Source organism: Neopelma chrysocephalum, unplaced genomic scaffold, assembly GCF_003984885.1.
Source record: "Neopelma chrysocephalum unplaced genomic scaffold, ASM398488v2 Primary Assembly neopelma1_84, whole genome shotgun sequence".
In the NCBI taxonomy this organism is placed as follows: Eukaryota; Metazoa; Chordata; class Aves; order Passeriformes; family Pipridae; genus Neopelma; species Neopelma chrysocephalum.
In genome coordinates this window covers 1756909-1772438 of record NW_020897746.1, presented here as the reverse complement: position 1 = coordinate 1772438, position 15530 = coordinate 1756909, and the positions used below count along the sequence as shown (strand labels likewise).

General features: G+C 51.7%; 1 protein-coding gene across 1 annotated transcript in view; it reads right to left on the bottom strand.

Moving 5' to 3' along the window:
- Positions 1–3837: 3837 nt before the first annotated feature.
- PIK3R5 (phosphoinositide-3-kinase regulatory subunit 5) overlaps positions 3838–15530 on the bottom strand; it is a 29477-nt gene continuing 17784 nt past the window's right edge. Inside the window, exons 10-19 of the mRNA XM_027691868.1 lie at positions 13652–14399; positions 13408–13555; positions 13178–13303; positions 12817–12942; positions 11934–12027; positions 10622–10698; positions 9326–9419; positions 7663–7745; positions 7359–7468; positions 3838–6321 (exon numbers count right to left, since the gene is read on the bottom strand). Coding sequence (XP_027547669.1) covers positions 6180–6321; positions 7359–7468; positions 7663–7745; positions 9326–9419; positions 10622–10698; positions 11934–12027; positions 12817–12942; positions 13178–13303; positions 13408–13555; positions 13652–14399 — 1748 coding nt within the window. The 3' untranslated portion in view covers positions 3838–6179. The remainder of the gene's footprint in view (positions 6322–7358; positions 7469–7662; positions 7746–9325; positions 9420–10621; positions 10699–11933; positions 12028–12816; positions 12943–13177; positions 13304–13407; positions 13556–13651; positions 14400–15530) is intronic.

The following is a 15530-nucleotide window of genomic DNA, read 5'->3' as shown; positions in this document are numbered from 1 at the left end:
CTGAGGAAGAGATCAGCCTCTTGAAATAGGGACAGATTTTTGCCCCAAATCTGACGTGCTGCACACACGTACACCAAGGGTTATGTGCCTGCTGCTCACACTCCCGGGATCTTCTTCCCAGAATGGTACCAATGTGACGGTTTTGGAAAGAGCCCAGTTCCTTGAGCTTATCGGTTCTGCCAGAGATAAAGTGCAAAAGGAAACAGCTCATTTTAATCACAGCCGCTGCAGCACTCGCTGAGCTGATAAGCTGAGTGGAGAAGCTGTTTCTACAGTTGTTGTTCAGGATGAACAGAGCAGGGCTTTTGAAATGCTGATTAAGCTTCGAAGGCAGAGAAAGGGGCAGGTTGTTTCTGGATCTCAAGGTTTGCTTATTTGGATAAGCCCAGGAGAGGGCTGGACTCAGGAACCAGCCCCTAGTGCATGCCCAGGAGGGGACATTGAGCAGCTCGTGCTGCACTGCCTGCTCACCCTGCCTACCCCCAACGTGTCCTGCAACACCCTCTGTCATCAGCCTTCTCCAGTCTTGCAACCTCACTTCTTCTCCACCTATTTCCAAAAGTGACTGCAAGAGGGAGCCCCTCGCTGAGTCCCAAAGCAGGGATCTCCCAGCAGACCCTCCCTGGAGGACCCAGGTCCTGGGTGCCCTGACAGACCCTCCCCAGATTTCTAGTTACAGGGGCAACATCTCAACCTGTGTTTCACAGTGTCTCCTGAGACACTGCAATCACCAGCACACAAAGGCAGCCAAGCCCATCCACGCCTCACCATCATGTTTGCACTCTCCTGGTCACAGCCATGCCGTTGCTTTGGCCACAGAGTGGTCACACAGGAGCCCTGATGCAAGAGGTGCCACAGCCAGAAGCAAGACTTGCCCTTGTGAGGACAGAGAGCGTTCATCTGACTGAGCCCCCCTGCTCCAGGCCCTCCCTGTGGCTGGAAACACCAGCTAAAAACACAGCATTACACTGGCCCATTGCTGCCCAGAGAGTTTTATGTGGCCAAACCCAAGTCCAGGTTATCCTAGAGATGGGTAAACAACACAGAATATTTTTCATGCTTGCTTTGACTTGGATTTCAGTTTTAGGATGTGCTTTCCAACCCCTTAACCTTTGCATGTCTTTCTGTGAGTGCTGCAGTGAAGGTGCCTGTGGAGAGGAGAGGGGATTCTGAGGGCACAGAGAATACTGGAAGAAGGTGAGTTGGGGACTGGGACAGAAAAGCCCCCCATTCCTCATGCAGTCATCTGTCTGCACCGACTCACAGCCAGACAGGCATGGAACAAACTGATAATTATGCAACTGTACCATTAGCACACCATTACTGCTCTCCAGTGACTTTTCCCTGCCAGGAAAACTCTGTTCTTCATGCAGGCACAGGGAGCCTCATTAACTTTTAATTGATCATTGATTAGCACCGGTAAGATAAGGGCAGTGGAGCAGAGGCACTGCCAGGAGAGGTGAACAGCTGCCTGGAGCCCAGGAAAGTTCCACTTGTCCTGCTTCACCCGTTAGTCCTGAGCAAAGGTCAGTCCTGAAACAACCAGGGATGCCCTTTTCAGTCACAGGTGCTGGACAGAACCCTTCAGAAATTAGTAAAATTCACAGAAGTTTCCAATCTTTACTTTACAACTTCCTGTAAAAGCAGCTAAAACGTGCACATGGGAAGCAGCCGGATCTACCAGCCCAGAAACTTGCAGCCACAAGAGGAAACCAGGGCAGGGAATTTGGCAGGAGAAGACATTCTCTGGATTTCTTTTGCTTCTCCCTTTTCTTCTGGAAGTGCTGGACTATTGGTGTGTCTTTTGACAAACCCCTCTGAGTCAGGCAGGGTGGAGAATTTGGGCACCGTGGCCGGGTTAGCCCATCGCTGACTCAGGCAAGGAGCCCAGCTTGGGGCTCGCTCTCAGCAGGACCTGAGCTGGCCCCAGGTGCCCCTGCCTTGGCTGAAGGAAATTTGAGCTGCAGAGATGGGAGCAGACAGACAGCAAAAAGACAGAAAGGAAGGGATGATGGTATGGGGCTGTGACCCAGGAGACATCCCAGGCACGTTAATCCCAGTCCTGTAATGGAATGCAGGGACTGAGCACTGCTGGGAAGCTGACTCTGCTCTCTGCTACTTCTTGCTGAGAGAGCAGATGAGCACCTTTGACACGCCTCCTGTAAGAGATCTCCTGGAAATAATTCAGGTCTTAATTCAGCCTAATTGAGGTCCCCAAAACCCCAGGTCTTTGTGGGCTTCCACACCTGGAGTCATCCCCCCATCTGCTGGTCTCTTGCTGTGGGACACCTAGAAATGACACCCATGGAACTACACGTGTGCCTGCCAGGAAACAGAAGTACAAGAGGAAGGTTTGTCCCACAGTTCCAACAACCAACCAGTTCAACACATGCAGGGGGTCAGCAGTGCTGAGCTGCACAAGCCCATGGACGTGCCAGCTCATTCCTGTCTTTTGATGCTAATTAATTCTGTATTTCTAATTAACCACCAGATCGTGAGTGGCCTCTTAAGAACCCCTTCTCTGGATGAGCACTGGCTCATGATGTCCTTCACCTCATGCACTAGAACATTCCAGCTCTGCCAAGTCCAGCTGAGGTGGCTGTGGGATGACAAGCCCTGAGAGAGGAGGGCACCTGAAACTGCCACTTCACCTCAGCTGTGCAGGACTTCAGGGATCAGATTTGAACCCTGATCCCAAACTTCTTGACATGGACATTTTTAGACCAAAGTACTTTCTTACTGCTTCAGATTTAATCATACATGTTCCTCTTTCCACTTACCTCTATAAAAGAAAAGAACAGAGGGGGGGGAATTTGTGGTTTAGGGGTGTTTTTGTCGTTGAGAACAAACAAAAGCAGATTATCATTCCAGCTTGGAAAGTTTTCCTTATCTGCCTTTTCAAAAGACCTTTTTAGTTAAAATACACTTTTTGTTATTGTTTAATCAGAGTGAAAAAAGACAGCTAATACATGACAAAGTGCTGATTAACAGAAGTTATTCTCATCTGGTTTTTGGCTTGTATGAGCTCAAATGACTTTTCCCACGTTGTTTATTTGATTATGACACACTGGCCCTCACACCCACCAACTGAGCCTCTTTCCTTGAATATCCACAGGTGACAGTGGAGAGAGTTTAATGTTTCCAAGTGTCATTTCATATTTCAGAGCACTTTCAGTAGCAACAGCTCCAGCTGCCAATCTGCATCCCCAGAGAAGCAGAAGGGATTTCCAAGTCAGAAATCCCTCAGTTATCAGCATATTCTGTCATTCTGTAATATCCACCTGCTGACCCTGAGCAGGGACCCTTCATCCCAGAGCTCTGCTGTCCCCCCAGGCTGGACCTTGTCCCTGGCCCCAGGAGCAAATCAACACAGCAAAGGCCACGGAGCCTCTGAGAAGGGAAGGGCACGCACAGATCTCACCTTGTGCACACAAGCCCTGCTCGTTTCTTTTCCCCTTAATCCAACACGAAGCCAATTTGGGATTTACAACATCAAAACCTGCTTTTTCACTCACAGAACAGAAGCAGCTCAATTAACCTCCGGAGGTCTCCGTGTCGTGCCCTCTGGGACCAAGCTCATGACTATAATGGCTTTTATAAGCTTTTTCCTGCTCCCAGAGCAGCTCCTCTCTGAGGGACCTGCGTGTCCTCCTCGTGGAGATTCCTCCCCTGCCTCCCCCCTGCTCAGGAATTACTTGACCCAAACTTGTACTCGAAATAAATCAACATTTAATACTTTACAATTACTGTAAAAGTTCTTCGAACAGTATTTTACAGATCAGCACAGACTTTACACAGATTTGGTGAGGCTGCACATATGTACAAAGATGACCTGAAAGCATCAGAGGTCAAAACCTTGGCCAGGATTATGAGTCCTTAGAGTTTGTGCTTGTTTTTCCTCTATGGGTTGGAAATTCTCTTCTCCAGTATTCCTGGAGGGCCAGCTGAAACCAGAGTGGTTTATACCATACCAGTGGCAGGGATATATTTAGCCATGGATATCAAGATCACAAATAGCAATGTTTTGACAGGATAAGGTGCTATTTTAAAGTATTGAACAACAATAACCAGCTGTCAAATTTCAGCCCCATTGGAGAAAACACACACAAACCTGCCTGGGAAATGAAAAGTCAGTGAAGAAAACTTATTCCAAGTGCATGGAAAGAGCCATTAAAATCTGTTTCTGATCCCTCGAGCCTGTTGGGTTTAGAATAGTGATGCAGAGGAGTGCACAGCAGTGACCTCAGTGGTCCTGCCTCACCCTGCAGGCAGCCTGTGAGGGAGGAGACAGCCCAGCACGACCTGCCAAGCCTGTGCTGAGAGTGAGGGATGGACACTGCTCCATGCAGGAAGAGATGGGTGCTCCTGGAGTCGCTGCATGGCTGGGGAAGGTGGGTCCTTGCTGGGAGTCCAAGCTGGCTCTGCATCCTGGGGGAGCCAGAGCTGTTCGATGTTCACGTTCAATGGATCCTTCACCCCACATGAGGGTCTTTTCTTGGAGTCCCCAAGGCAACACCATCCTTGGGATGGCTGATTCAAGTAGAAGGATGGAGCACAGAGGCCTCAGGAGCGTGTTCATGTCTCGTATTTGCTCATCTCTGGCCACTGGCAGAAGTTACACACAACTGCTGAGGACACCAGAGCCAGCAAGGACCACGATGTCACCCCTGGGGTGACCCCAAGGGTGTGACCCCCCACTCCAAGTGTCACCAAGCTGTCCCCAGCCACACAGTGGGAGCAGAAAGCAGGACCAGCAGCCAGCAGGGCCAGGACCAGAGCTGATGGCACAGGAGGGATTCCCTAAACACATCCAGGAGATATGGGGGAATCCACACACACCTGACCCATCACACTTTGGCTGAACCCTGCAGCCCCCCAGCAGTACTGGGGGCCCCTTTCAGACATTTCCAGGGAGCACATGTCCTTGGCATCAAGATCCTGAAGCAGGGAGCATGCTCTTCTTCCTCTTTATCTCCAGTACAACCCCCAAAAACTACCAAGAAACAGCTCGAGGGCTATGAAACCTGGAAAGGCTCTTCCAGTCTTATTTTTTTGCTCACTGGGTCAGAATACCTCTAAATACCCCCAAATATTGCACCTTTCTGTACCTACAGCCTTGCAGAGAGAAGGAGGAGGGAAGAATGCCTTTTGCCAGGGAGAGGGATCTCAAATCCTATTATTCCTTGTGAGTGTCATTAGTGGTTCTGGTGCTGGGTCTTTCTCTATCAAAGGTGCTTCTTCAGGTGAGCTTAAGGCAATCCTAGTGGTTTCCCTAGTGCTTCCCTCCCTCCCTGAGTTCAGCATGGTTCCTGATGCATTCCAAGGAGCTACTGAGGATTCAGCCTCTGGGGTGCCTCCAGCAAACGGTGCTGGGGAGCAGGAAGCAAGACCAGGGGATGAACAGGGAATACTCATGGGTGAATGCTGAAATTCTGCAGAAATTGGAAACTCCTCTCCTGCAGGTCCTGGATGTCCATTAAATACACGGATACATGGCATGCTGTCCATGCCCTGGAATGGCCTATGGCACTCAATTCACTGGAACACACAGCAGCTTACAGCCCGTGCTGGGGGCCTGCTGGGCTGCAGCTGGGTTGCTCTGCTTGTCTGCAAGACACCCAACCTTCAGAATTTAAAGAAAACCTTGAGAAAGCCCATCCCCATCCCCAAAGAAGTGCCCTGAGCATCCTCGACCTGTCACAGGTGAAATGGCACCGGCTGGGTGATCTGTAACTCCACACACATTGCAGGACACCCACCACCACTCAGCCAAGGACATTCACTTGCCAAAATATCCCCCCCGTGAGCTCACTTTCCCCACCCCAGATCCCACTGGCCTTGCAGTCACTGTCAAACACAGCCACAGCACCTTTTGCTGGCAGGAAAATCCCCCTGTCCTTGCCTTGCCCTCTTCACCCAGGTGTTGCCAGTTGGCTGAACCAGCTGGAGATCTCAAGGAAAGCACTTTCCTCCCATTGCTGAGGAACCCTGAGAGATACCAGAGCACACCACCAACGTTCCCATTTCCCAAGGATGGGCTAAGCCACCACAATAACACTTCAGCTACAGGACATCTTGGATGAGCACAGCTGGGTGTCCAAAGAAGGACAGTCAGCTTCCTTTTCCTGAGCCTGGATTGGTGTTGGATGGGAGTCTGGTCTGGAAGGACACAGGGGTCTTCAAGGCAGTGCTCCACTGAAGGTGGCAATGGGTAAACACAGGAGAGAGTGGAACTCAGAGGGGTCCTGGGCAGGCAGAGAGCACCCTCTCAGTGCAAAGGGATCACTGTCCCTGGGTTTGTAGCACACAGAGATCTCACACCTGCACGGGAACAAAGAGAAATCAAGATCTAAGTATACTCTGATATTATAGTACAGTATATTGTGATAATATAGAACATTCTATGTATATCCTGGTATTCCTTAGGTGCAGCAGGAATGTCTAAAACCAAACAGGAATCAGTGCAGCCTTTAACAGGACTGGAGTCTGAGTGCTGGGAGTTCAGATCTTTCAGCTGGCTCAGACTGGGACCAAGAGCAGAACCATCCATGAAGAGTATTTGCTGAAACTCATTGGAAAAACAACAACTTTTGCACCCCCCAAGTTTTGGGGAGACAGAAAGAGCTCCTTTACCATTTCATGCACTGAACTCCACTATCCCCTGAGTTTCACGATAAACCACTTTAGGAGAAACACTTCTCTTCGGGGTTATTTGAGACATAAGATCCCCAATATTTTTCTGTTAGAGGCAGCATAACCTTGCAGAGTTCTGCTCAGTCTAAGGGAGAAATTACAATGTCTGTACATCAACTGGTTTGATCTCTTGTGCTCATGGAAGTATCTTGTCTACACTGAGATTTCAAATTTCACCACCTGGGGAGCCACTCTGGTGCCCTGAGAAGACAACAGAGACGAACAGTCCAATGAACAATTCCTGCTCTACCCCAGACTCTCCCATGAACATCATGGATTCCTTCTGCAGTGGAGATGCCAAAGGCAGGGAAGGACCCAAATGAGGTTTAGAAGTTGAAGGCTCTGTTCATATACCCAGTGCTCTTCAAACACCTCATTATCTCACATAGCCTCTGGTTTATTGCTGAAAAAGATGTCTTCAGGGTTGAGGAGTTGACTGGGCCCTTCATGAAGGTAAACTCCTGCTGAGAGCTGAGCAGGACCACCCACCCTAGCTGAGCTCAGCTGCCCTGCAGAGCTTGGGGCTGTATCACCCAGCTTGGGCACCTGGCACAGACCCACCACGGTGCTCAGGACCTCATCCCCCCCCAGTTCAGGACACAGGATGCCCTGGACACAGGATGCACCATCCCAGGAGTGCAGTTGGCCCCCATTTCAGTTCCTACCTGGTTACACTCTGCAGGATCTTCTGCTCATCCTGGTCCAGGCACACAGCGAAGGAGGACTGGACACCAATAATCTGGACCTTGTCTACTTTTATCTGGGACACGCTGATCTGCTGAGAGAATGAGAGCTGGGGTGAGGGAGCTGGTGGGCTCAGGGCACTGCCCTGTGCAGGGAAGGGGAGCTGGGCACCCCTAAGGCAGGTCTGGGGGCCACCAGCAAACAGATCCCCAAGGAGCTGCTCTCTCCAGCTGGGTCAGGCCAACCTCACCTCACCAAGTGTAAAAGCACCATGATTAGAGTTACCTGATTGAAACTTTTTTTGGATTTGGAGTTTTGCCTTTTGACCACCTCTGTCATGGTTAAGTTGAGACACTCTGTCTTTGAGGCTGTAACAAAACAAAACTGCAATCAGTTGGGGTTTCTGGACCACTGGTGAGAACCCAAGTGGTCCCTCCACTCCTCAAAGCACCCCAGGGCCAGTGGCTCCAGCAGGACCCATTGCTGGGGGAAATGCAGTACAGTTCCAGCTTTCCTTCCCTCAGGCTAATCCACAGGGAAAGCAAGCAACAGGGACACAGAGGGAAGAGGACATTTAACTGTCTTAGGACCCAAACAGGAGAAAAAACATTGCCCCATCATCATGAGGAAATTTTAACTCTCCCAGCATGTCCACTTGGAGATGCATCTTCATGCCTGGCATCACAGTGACATCCTGTGGTCAAACTGCTGAATGTGAAAACCAATGGAGATCATCCAGGGGACCAGATTTCTCTTGGAAGGAGGGAGATCCATGAAGCTTCTCCTCAGAGTGGAGCTGAGGACACCCCCTGATGCAAACCCACAGCACTGGCAGCACAGGTGAAGCTCCTGAACTAGAGCAGGAACAACCAACTCGAAGTATAGAGGAGGTGAGAAACTAATTCCTGCTGTTTTTTCTCCCAGAGTTGCCTGCATGGCTTCATGGATGGGGCAGCAAGAGGAGAGAGAGGAGGGCTGGAGGTTTAGGTGGAGCTCCATGGAGCATGTAGGGGATGTCTCCTATTTGGCAGATCAGGCGTTTGCCCTGACTATTCTGTTCACAAACCCCACATCTGCCAGGAACAAAGCACACGAGGAAAAAGGAACTAAAAATCCCTCAGTTTATTCAGAATTGGATGTCTGAATGCCAAACCAGCAGTTCTTAAGCAAGAACAAACAGATCACTCTCGTGACCAGTGAGGGGACTTGAGGAAACAGCTGGAGCTGAGTCAGGGGAGATGTAGGTTGGATCTCAGGAAAAGATTTTTCACCCAAAGGGTGGTTGAGCACTGGAATCACAGCACCAAGCCTGTCTGAGTTCAAGAAGCATTTGGACAATGCTCTCAGGCACACGGTGTGACACATTCTGTGATTCTATTGCTTCTAAATACACACACGGACTAAAAGTCTTGGTGCTTTTAAAGGGCTCAAAGCTTTATTAATTGGAAACCTGACTAGAAAAAAAAGACTTATGGAGCCAACACACATGGCAAACAGCTATCTCTGAGCTGCAGGAAGGGGACCAGGCTGAAGTACCAGCTTAGCAAGAGCTGCTGAAGGCTGGCTGTGAGACAGGGCTGCTGTGGATGCAGGACAAGCACCTTGCCCTGGTCCTGCTTCATCTAACAACAGTTGTACCTCCTTACTAAACAAGTGTTGCTCTGGAAAGCACTTCCCTCCAGCAATCATCCTGCTGTTTGGACCATCCCAGCCCCATCCCTAATGGATATTCCATTTTCCAGCTAGAAGCTTTAGGACAGCGGGACATGAAATTCCCTTTGTCCCTGATGTGATGCTAAGGACAGCCAAGGACTAGGGAACACCAGGCACCTCCCATGTATCTCCTGCGTTCACACAGTCCTCATTTGCCCCAGCCAGAAGATCCACACTGTCCTCTCACTCCACCAGTCCCTCCCACTGTTCCCTAGGCACAACCACCTCCACTCACCAAGTTCTTCATACTTCTTGCAGGCTTTGCTAAGGTTGACAGACGTGCAGACCTTCTCAACATCATTCCAGTGACTTCTTCCACTGACAGCTGTCTGCAGGGACCAAGCAGAACCCAGAAGAGAGATCCACAGAATCATTTAGCTTGAAAAAGGCCTTTAAGATCACTGAGTCCAACCCTAAATCTGACACTGCCAAGCCCACCACTGAACCATGTCCTTAAGCACCACATCTACATGTCTCTTAAGTACCCCCAGGGATGGTGAGTCAAACACTGCCTTAAGCAGCCTGTGCCAGGGCTTGACAACCCTTTTGGTGGAGAAATATAACCTAAGATCCAATCTGAACCTCCCATGGTGCATTTCCTTTTGTCCTGTCCCATGTTCCCTGGGAGCAGAGCCTGATCCCCCCGGCTCCCCCCTCCTGTCAGGGAGTTGCAGAGCCAGAAGGTCCCCCCTGAGCCTCCTTTTCTCCAGGCTGAGCCCCCTCAGCTGCTCCTGCTGCTCCAGCCCCTTCCCAGCTCCGTTCCCTTCCCTGCACACGCTCCAGCCCCTCAATGTCTCTCTTGTCCGAGGGGCCCAGAGCTGCCCCAGCACTGGAGGTGCCCCAGCAGTGCCAGCACAGGGACAGTCCCTGCCCTGGGCCTGTGACACCCCAGGGCTGGTACAGCCCAGGGGCCATTGGCCTCTTGCCCCCCTGGGCTCACCTGGGCTCATGTCCAGCCACTGTCACCAGCACCCCCAGGGCCTTTCCCACCAGCAGCTTTCCAGCTGCTCTGCCCCAAACCTGGAGCTGTGACCCCACCACAAATGTCACACTCCAGGCTGATGTCACCCTACCTCCCACCCCACACCATCAGTGTGGGCTGGCTCACATCTGGATTCACTTGGAGCTGCACAAAGTTTGTGTACGCATTAAAATTCAATTAACCTTGGATTCACAAAAAAATTGCCCAGGCAAAACCACTAAATGACTTCAGAGGAACCAATAAAACAGGAATACTGCTGTGCCCACCACAAGATTGCTCCCTGGAGGCAGAGTCTACCTGTGTAAAGTGGCACTGAGAACACAGCCAGTCTATGGAAGATGGCTACACATTCCATTTTACTGGGCTGAACAGGAGTGGAAAGCCACCTCCAATTAGCCACTAAATAGACAATTAGCCTGAATTTGACTTGGATTCGAGCTCCTCCAGCAGACTGTCAGCCTTGCCTCTCTCAGCCCCCAGATGAGATTTGCCTGCCCAGCACAGAGGTGGATTCTGCCCCGTTTGTCTGTGTGAGTCCCACACACTCACCTTGCTGTAGGCAATCTGTAGTGTTAATGGGATTGCTTCCCTGTCTCCATCTATGCCCAGCCTTTTGCTGCCTGGACCTGCACAAAACAAGGAGCAAATGTCACACAGTGGCTTTTTATCCCCATCCTTCACTGGCTACTGATAGAGCAGCACAATCAGTATCTACAGAAAGGGGGGGAAATGGTTTGCTGAACACGGCTGTGGAGCAAAAAGGCAAAAAAAAAAAGAAAAGGTGGCTTCAAAGCTGCCAGAAAGCAATTAATGCCGTGCAGAAATTCCAACACAAAGCACCACAAGCCGCTCTGCAGAACTGAAAGAGGCGCTGGCTAAGCTGGTGCAGAGGGGTCAGTGCTCCAGGGAAAACACAAAGCAATAAAAGGCCAGCTCCTGTTTTTCCAGGCATATTTCTGCCCACATTAAATTAGCCTTGAAATAGTGTGCCCAACACTTCCTAAGTCTTTTTTTCCCCTCCCTCTGGATAATGTTTTGCAGATGTGGTGTTTCGTCACACGACCCAAGGGAAAACCATCCGAGTCAGGATTGGTGGTTTCACGAGTTAGTGGGAAGAGGTCTTGCCCAAGCCCGTATTTTGGGGGAGTGGGGTGGTGACACTTCATGTGGGGGATGTTTTACGAGCTCTGTTTAGAAAGACAAGGCGAGATCACAGAAAAGCAGTTGGTTAAGGACATGAAGCCGCGTGTTTATGTGCAGTACTGTGGGCTGGCCACGAGAGGTCTGTGTGCGCTGCACCAGAGCACGATGTCCCGGGTACTGGGATGAGCTGGAGATCACGCTGCAGGCAGACAGATGCTCCTGCCATTGCTCTTTCTCTCTAATATTATTAATTTTACAAATTCCTAACATAAATGTACATTCAGGAAGGCTCCAAGTGCGCACACACACAAACCTTGCTTTGCCCAGTAAACTAAGGAAATGGAAATATGGGTTTTATAAATGCCATTCCTGGAGAAAGCACAAACAGCAGCGAAAAGAAAAGAATGTAAAGCTGCATTTGACCAGGTGGTGATGAAGGGAAGGAAATGAGTTTGAAGCTGTTTTATTGTAAATCCATTTTAGAGTTAACAGCAGCAGAAACAACAAGGCTTTGCCATGTCTTGGCTCCTGAAGAGGAGTGCAAGAATTAGGATATTTCTCTTCCAAATTAGCAAAGAGCTGTCTGAACCTTTGCTCAGGCTGGGTCAGGCATGTTTCGCAGCCCATGCTCCCTCCAGCCCCTCTTTCCCTTCGCCTCCCAGTCCCATGGTTTGCAGACTCCCACAGTGGGTGGGTGGGTGCAGCAGCAGGTACAGACCTGATGCCTTGATGGCCCGTGTGGCTGCTGAGTGGCCCAGCTCGAGGGAATGGATGAAGACTTCGGTCATCTTTTCTCCCCCGATGAAGGTGAGCTGCCAGGGGAGAACAGTGAAGATGTGGTGGTGAGACCACCCAACCTGTGCCAGGCAGTTCACCCCTCTAACTCCTTTCCACAGAAAACAGGTCAGTTTGGGAAAATCCTTTCATGTTCTCAAAACACACCTTTCAAGAGTTGCTCTGGGTGACACTTGTCTTTAGCTGTACTTCAGGCTGCTCTAACAGACCACCAGCAACTGAAACAACCCAAACCCTAACTTTCACTTAAAGAAAACTCCACAGCCCACTGGAAAGAAACTCCATGATGAGTCTGGGCATTGCTTTGGGAGCACAAATTCCATGAAAAGCAGCAGCTGGGCTCACCACAGCCCCACTGCATCTAGTCCCGAGCCACAGCACCAAAACAGTTGTTGTAGCCACACATTCAACCTTCCCCACCACATCTGCCACAGGCACACAGCTGGGTGTGGAAAACAGGTTCACAGGGGGGCTTGGTTTGGGACACAGAGCACTGGAGAGACTTCCAGCAATGTGAATAACCTGCCAGCACTGACAGGCATTGATTTGTGTCATGAGGAAAGGAATTATGATGGAAAACTGCTTGTGTGACTTCAGGATTGTCTGGGCAGGACCTGTATGCTTTCAATTCCTGAGCCAGGACCATCAGCAAAGCAACGTGGACACTCAGAGACCGAGCTCTGCCTCACCAGCACGTGGTGGCTGTGACACACCCACATCACTTCACAGGCAGGTCCCAACCTGGTGGCACAGGCAGAAGACCCTCCCTTTCCCCTCAGAAGATGGGGCTGAGCCTCTTTGCCTACCTCTGTCTGGTAGAGCTGCAGCAGGACGGGGCGTGTGGCAAAGCGGCAATAGTAGAGGATCATGTCTGCCAGGATGGGCAGCTGCTCCTGGGAGTCTTCCTGGGGCTCAGCCTCCGGCTTGGCAGACTGTGGTGGGAGAATAAGTCAGCAACACGATGGGGTATGTGGTACTTACATCCAGAACTGTCCATCCCACCCCACTGGGGACAGAAACCCTCCTTCTGACCACCAGGAACCCCCGTCTCCATCCTGTGTCCATGTAGCACAGGCCCTTGTAGAGGATTGTGGTGGCCCAGTGCTAAGCAGAAGTTTCTCTGATCAGGTCCCCAGTTTCTCCAGGAAGAAGCTGGCACACACGTACCTGACACAGGACATCCATGGGCAGGTTCATCAGCCCAAGAACGTTGCGCTCGTACCATGGGTCCAACACGCCGATGTAGTGGGAGATGTCGTTAGTGCTGCTCTCCATCCCAGCCGAGGTGGGATCCTGGAACCACACACACTGGGGTCACTCCGAGGGTCCCCCAGGCTCCCCTCAGCCTGCCCTGCCAGCCCTGGTACCACAAGCCCTGTGGTGAGCGGGACACCTACCTGTGCCCGGAGCTGTGGGTCCCCCAGGGCTGGGGAGGGATGATGCATCAGGGGGGTCGAGGGAGCCAAGCAGCTCCTCTTCACCGGGACGTAGAAAAACTGCAGCTTGAAGTACCTTGTCAGTGAGGGGCAGTCGCTCTCCTTGAGCCTGCGAGAAGGTGGAGAGGGTTGGGTGAGCAGAGCAGCGCGGGATGTCCCAGCAGGGCCGGGTCCCCACAGTCAGACCCCGCACGTCCCGGCTCACCTGAGGTTGCTGTAGGCTCGGGCCACCTTCCCCGAGATGCGGTCGGAGCCGAACACCACGACACGCAGGGTGGACAGCTTGGTGTCCTCGTCGTAGCTGAGGAAGGGCCGCCGGGGCAGGCTGAGGTGCCGTGGGGCCAGCGGGGCCGGCAGGTGCTGGTTCAGCACGTGCTGCGGCAGCGAGTGCGCGCGCCGGGAGCGCGCCGGGACGCGCAGCCGGGCCTGGGATGCGCACAGGCTCTCGGCACGGCGCAGCGACAGTGAGCCCGTGCCCGGGCAGTCCTTCAGCTCCCTCCTCAGCACCAGCTGGCTTTTGCTCTTGAACAATCTGTAGATCTTGGTCGTCAGTGTTTGCCTGTATTTGTGGTGGGTCTTCTCCGCCTTCAGCTCCGTCCTCCCCACCACGTCCAGGGAGCTCTCGTCGCTGTCCTCTGCGTACCCGCTGTCCATGCAGTCCTTCAGGCTGGAGACGAACGACTTCAGGGACTTTCTGGAGACCACTGTCAGCTCCGAGATGGAGTCCTTGGAGGAGGTGAAGAGGGACATTCGTGAGGGCTTAGATCCCTCCTCTGAGAGCACAGAGTACACACAGTCACTGGAAATGGCACAGAGGGGGGAAAGCAGCGAGTCCCGCTCAGGGGAGCAGCTGTCGGTTTCCACATCCTCCTCCTCTTCATCCTCCTCCTCGTTCTCCGAGGCCATGGGCTCAACACCGCTGCACTCCTTGCTGAGGACATCATTGAGGATATCTGAAAGGCAACCAGAGGCAGATCACATCCACCCTGGGCTCCAGCAGAACCACTGCAGATATGATGGCCCCAGATGTGATAGCCCCAGACACCACCACCACTACATCATGGCCAGTACTCTTTTGATCCTGCATGGCTTCAAACAAGGAGCTGGAAACCTCCTCCTGAATGTTTTCAGATTTCCATAAATTGCTCAGTTGCAATGCAAAACAAAACATATTTCTCTCCCTAAGGTCACACTCTGTTTGGGTTCTCAAAAGGCAAACACCACTTGGGCTTCTGCTTCCTTCCTATACAGCTTTCACAATGCACTCCAGGTTTAACCAGAGGGCAGGAGGAAAGCCAGGTATTCGGCTGATCAAACCCCAAATTGAACCCACTGTGGCTTCCTGGCAAGGCTGGACTCACTGCAAAGCCTGAGCCAGAGCTCTACTCCAGCTTGCTAGGGGCAGCAGGCAATGAACACTGAACATTCACAGGAACACACAAGGTCTTCCAGGAATGGGGAAGATGGAGAGACCAGTTTGGCAAAAGGGGAACCCACTGCTTCCCCTCCAAAACTGCTGTGGCTGGGCTGAGAGCACAGCAAAGGCACCCACTCCTTGGCCTTCCCTGCTGAGGGGGCGAAGAGCTGTCATGTCTGACCAGTCTCAATTGCACAAAGCCTCAGTATCCCAGTAAGGCTTTTCCACCAACAATTATTTCCAGGGCACAAGCAAGGTTTCCTCCTTGCAGAGGAGCTTCCTACCAATGTCTTGTCCTACCAATATTCCCATGGATTTGGGTGCGATGAATCTATTCCGGCTTAACACAAGGTACAACCCTGCCCAGGAGATTAAGCCCTGCATGATTTGTCTCTGGAAAAACGTGATTTGAGGCCACCAGTGTCCTGTGCCCTCTACTTGGGATCACAGCAGGCATCACACCTGAGCTGTCACCCACATCCTGTCCCATCCAGGGGACACTGGCACCCGCTGGGTCATTTCTCCCTCCAGCACCAACAATGTGTTATCAGCTCTTTCACACACCCAGCTGGATGCAGCAGCCCCAGCCAAGCTGAAATGCTGCTCAGTCACCCCTGGAATGGGGAACAGAGGGCTGTGGTCTCACTGGGATGACTGGGGGACCCCC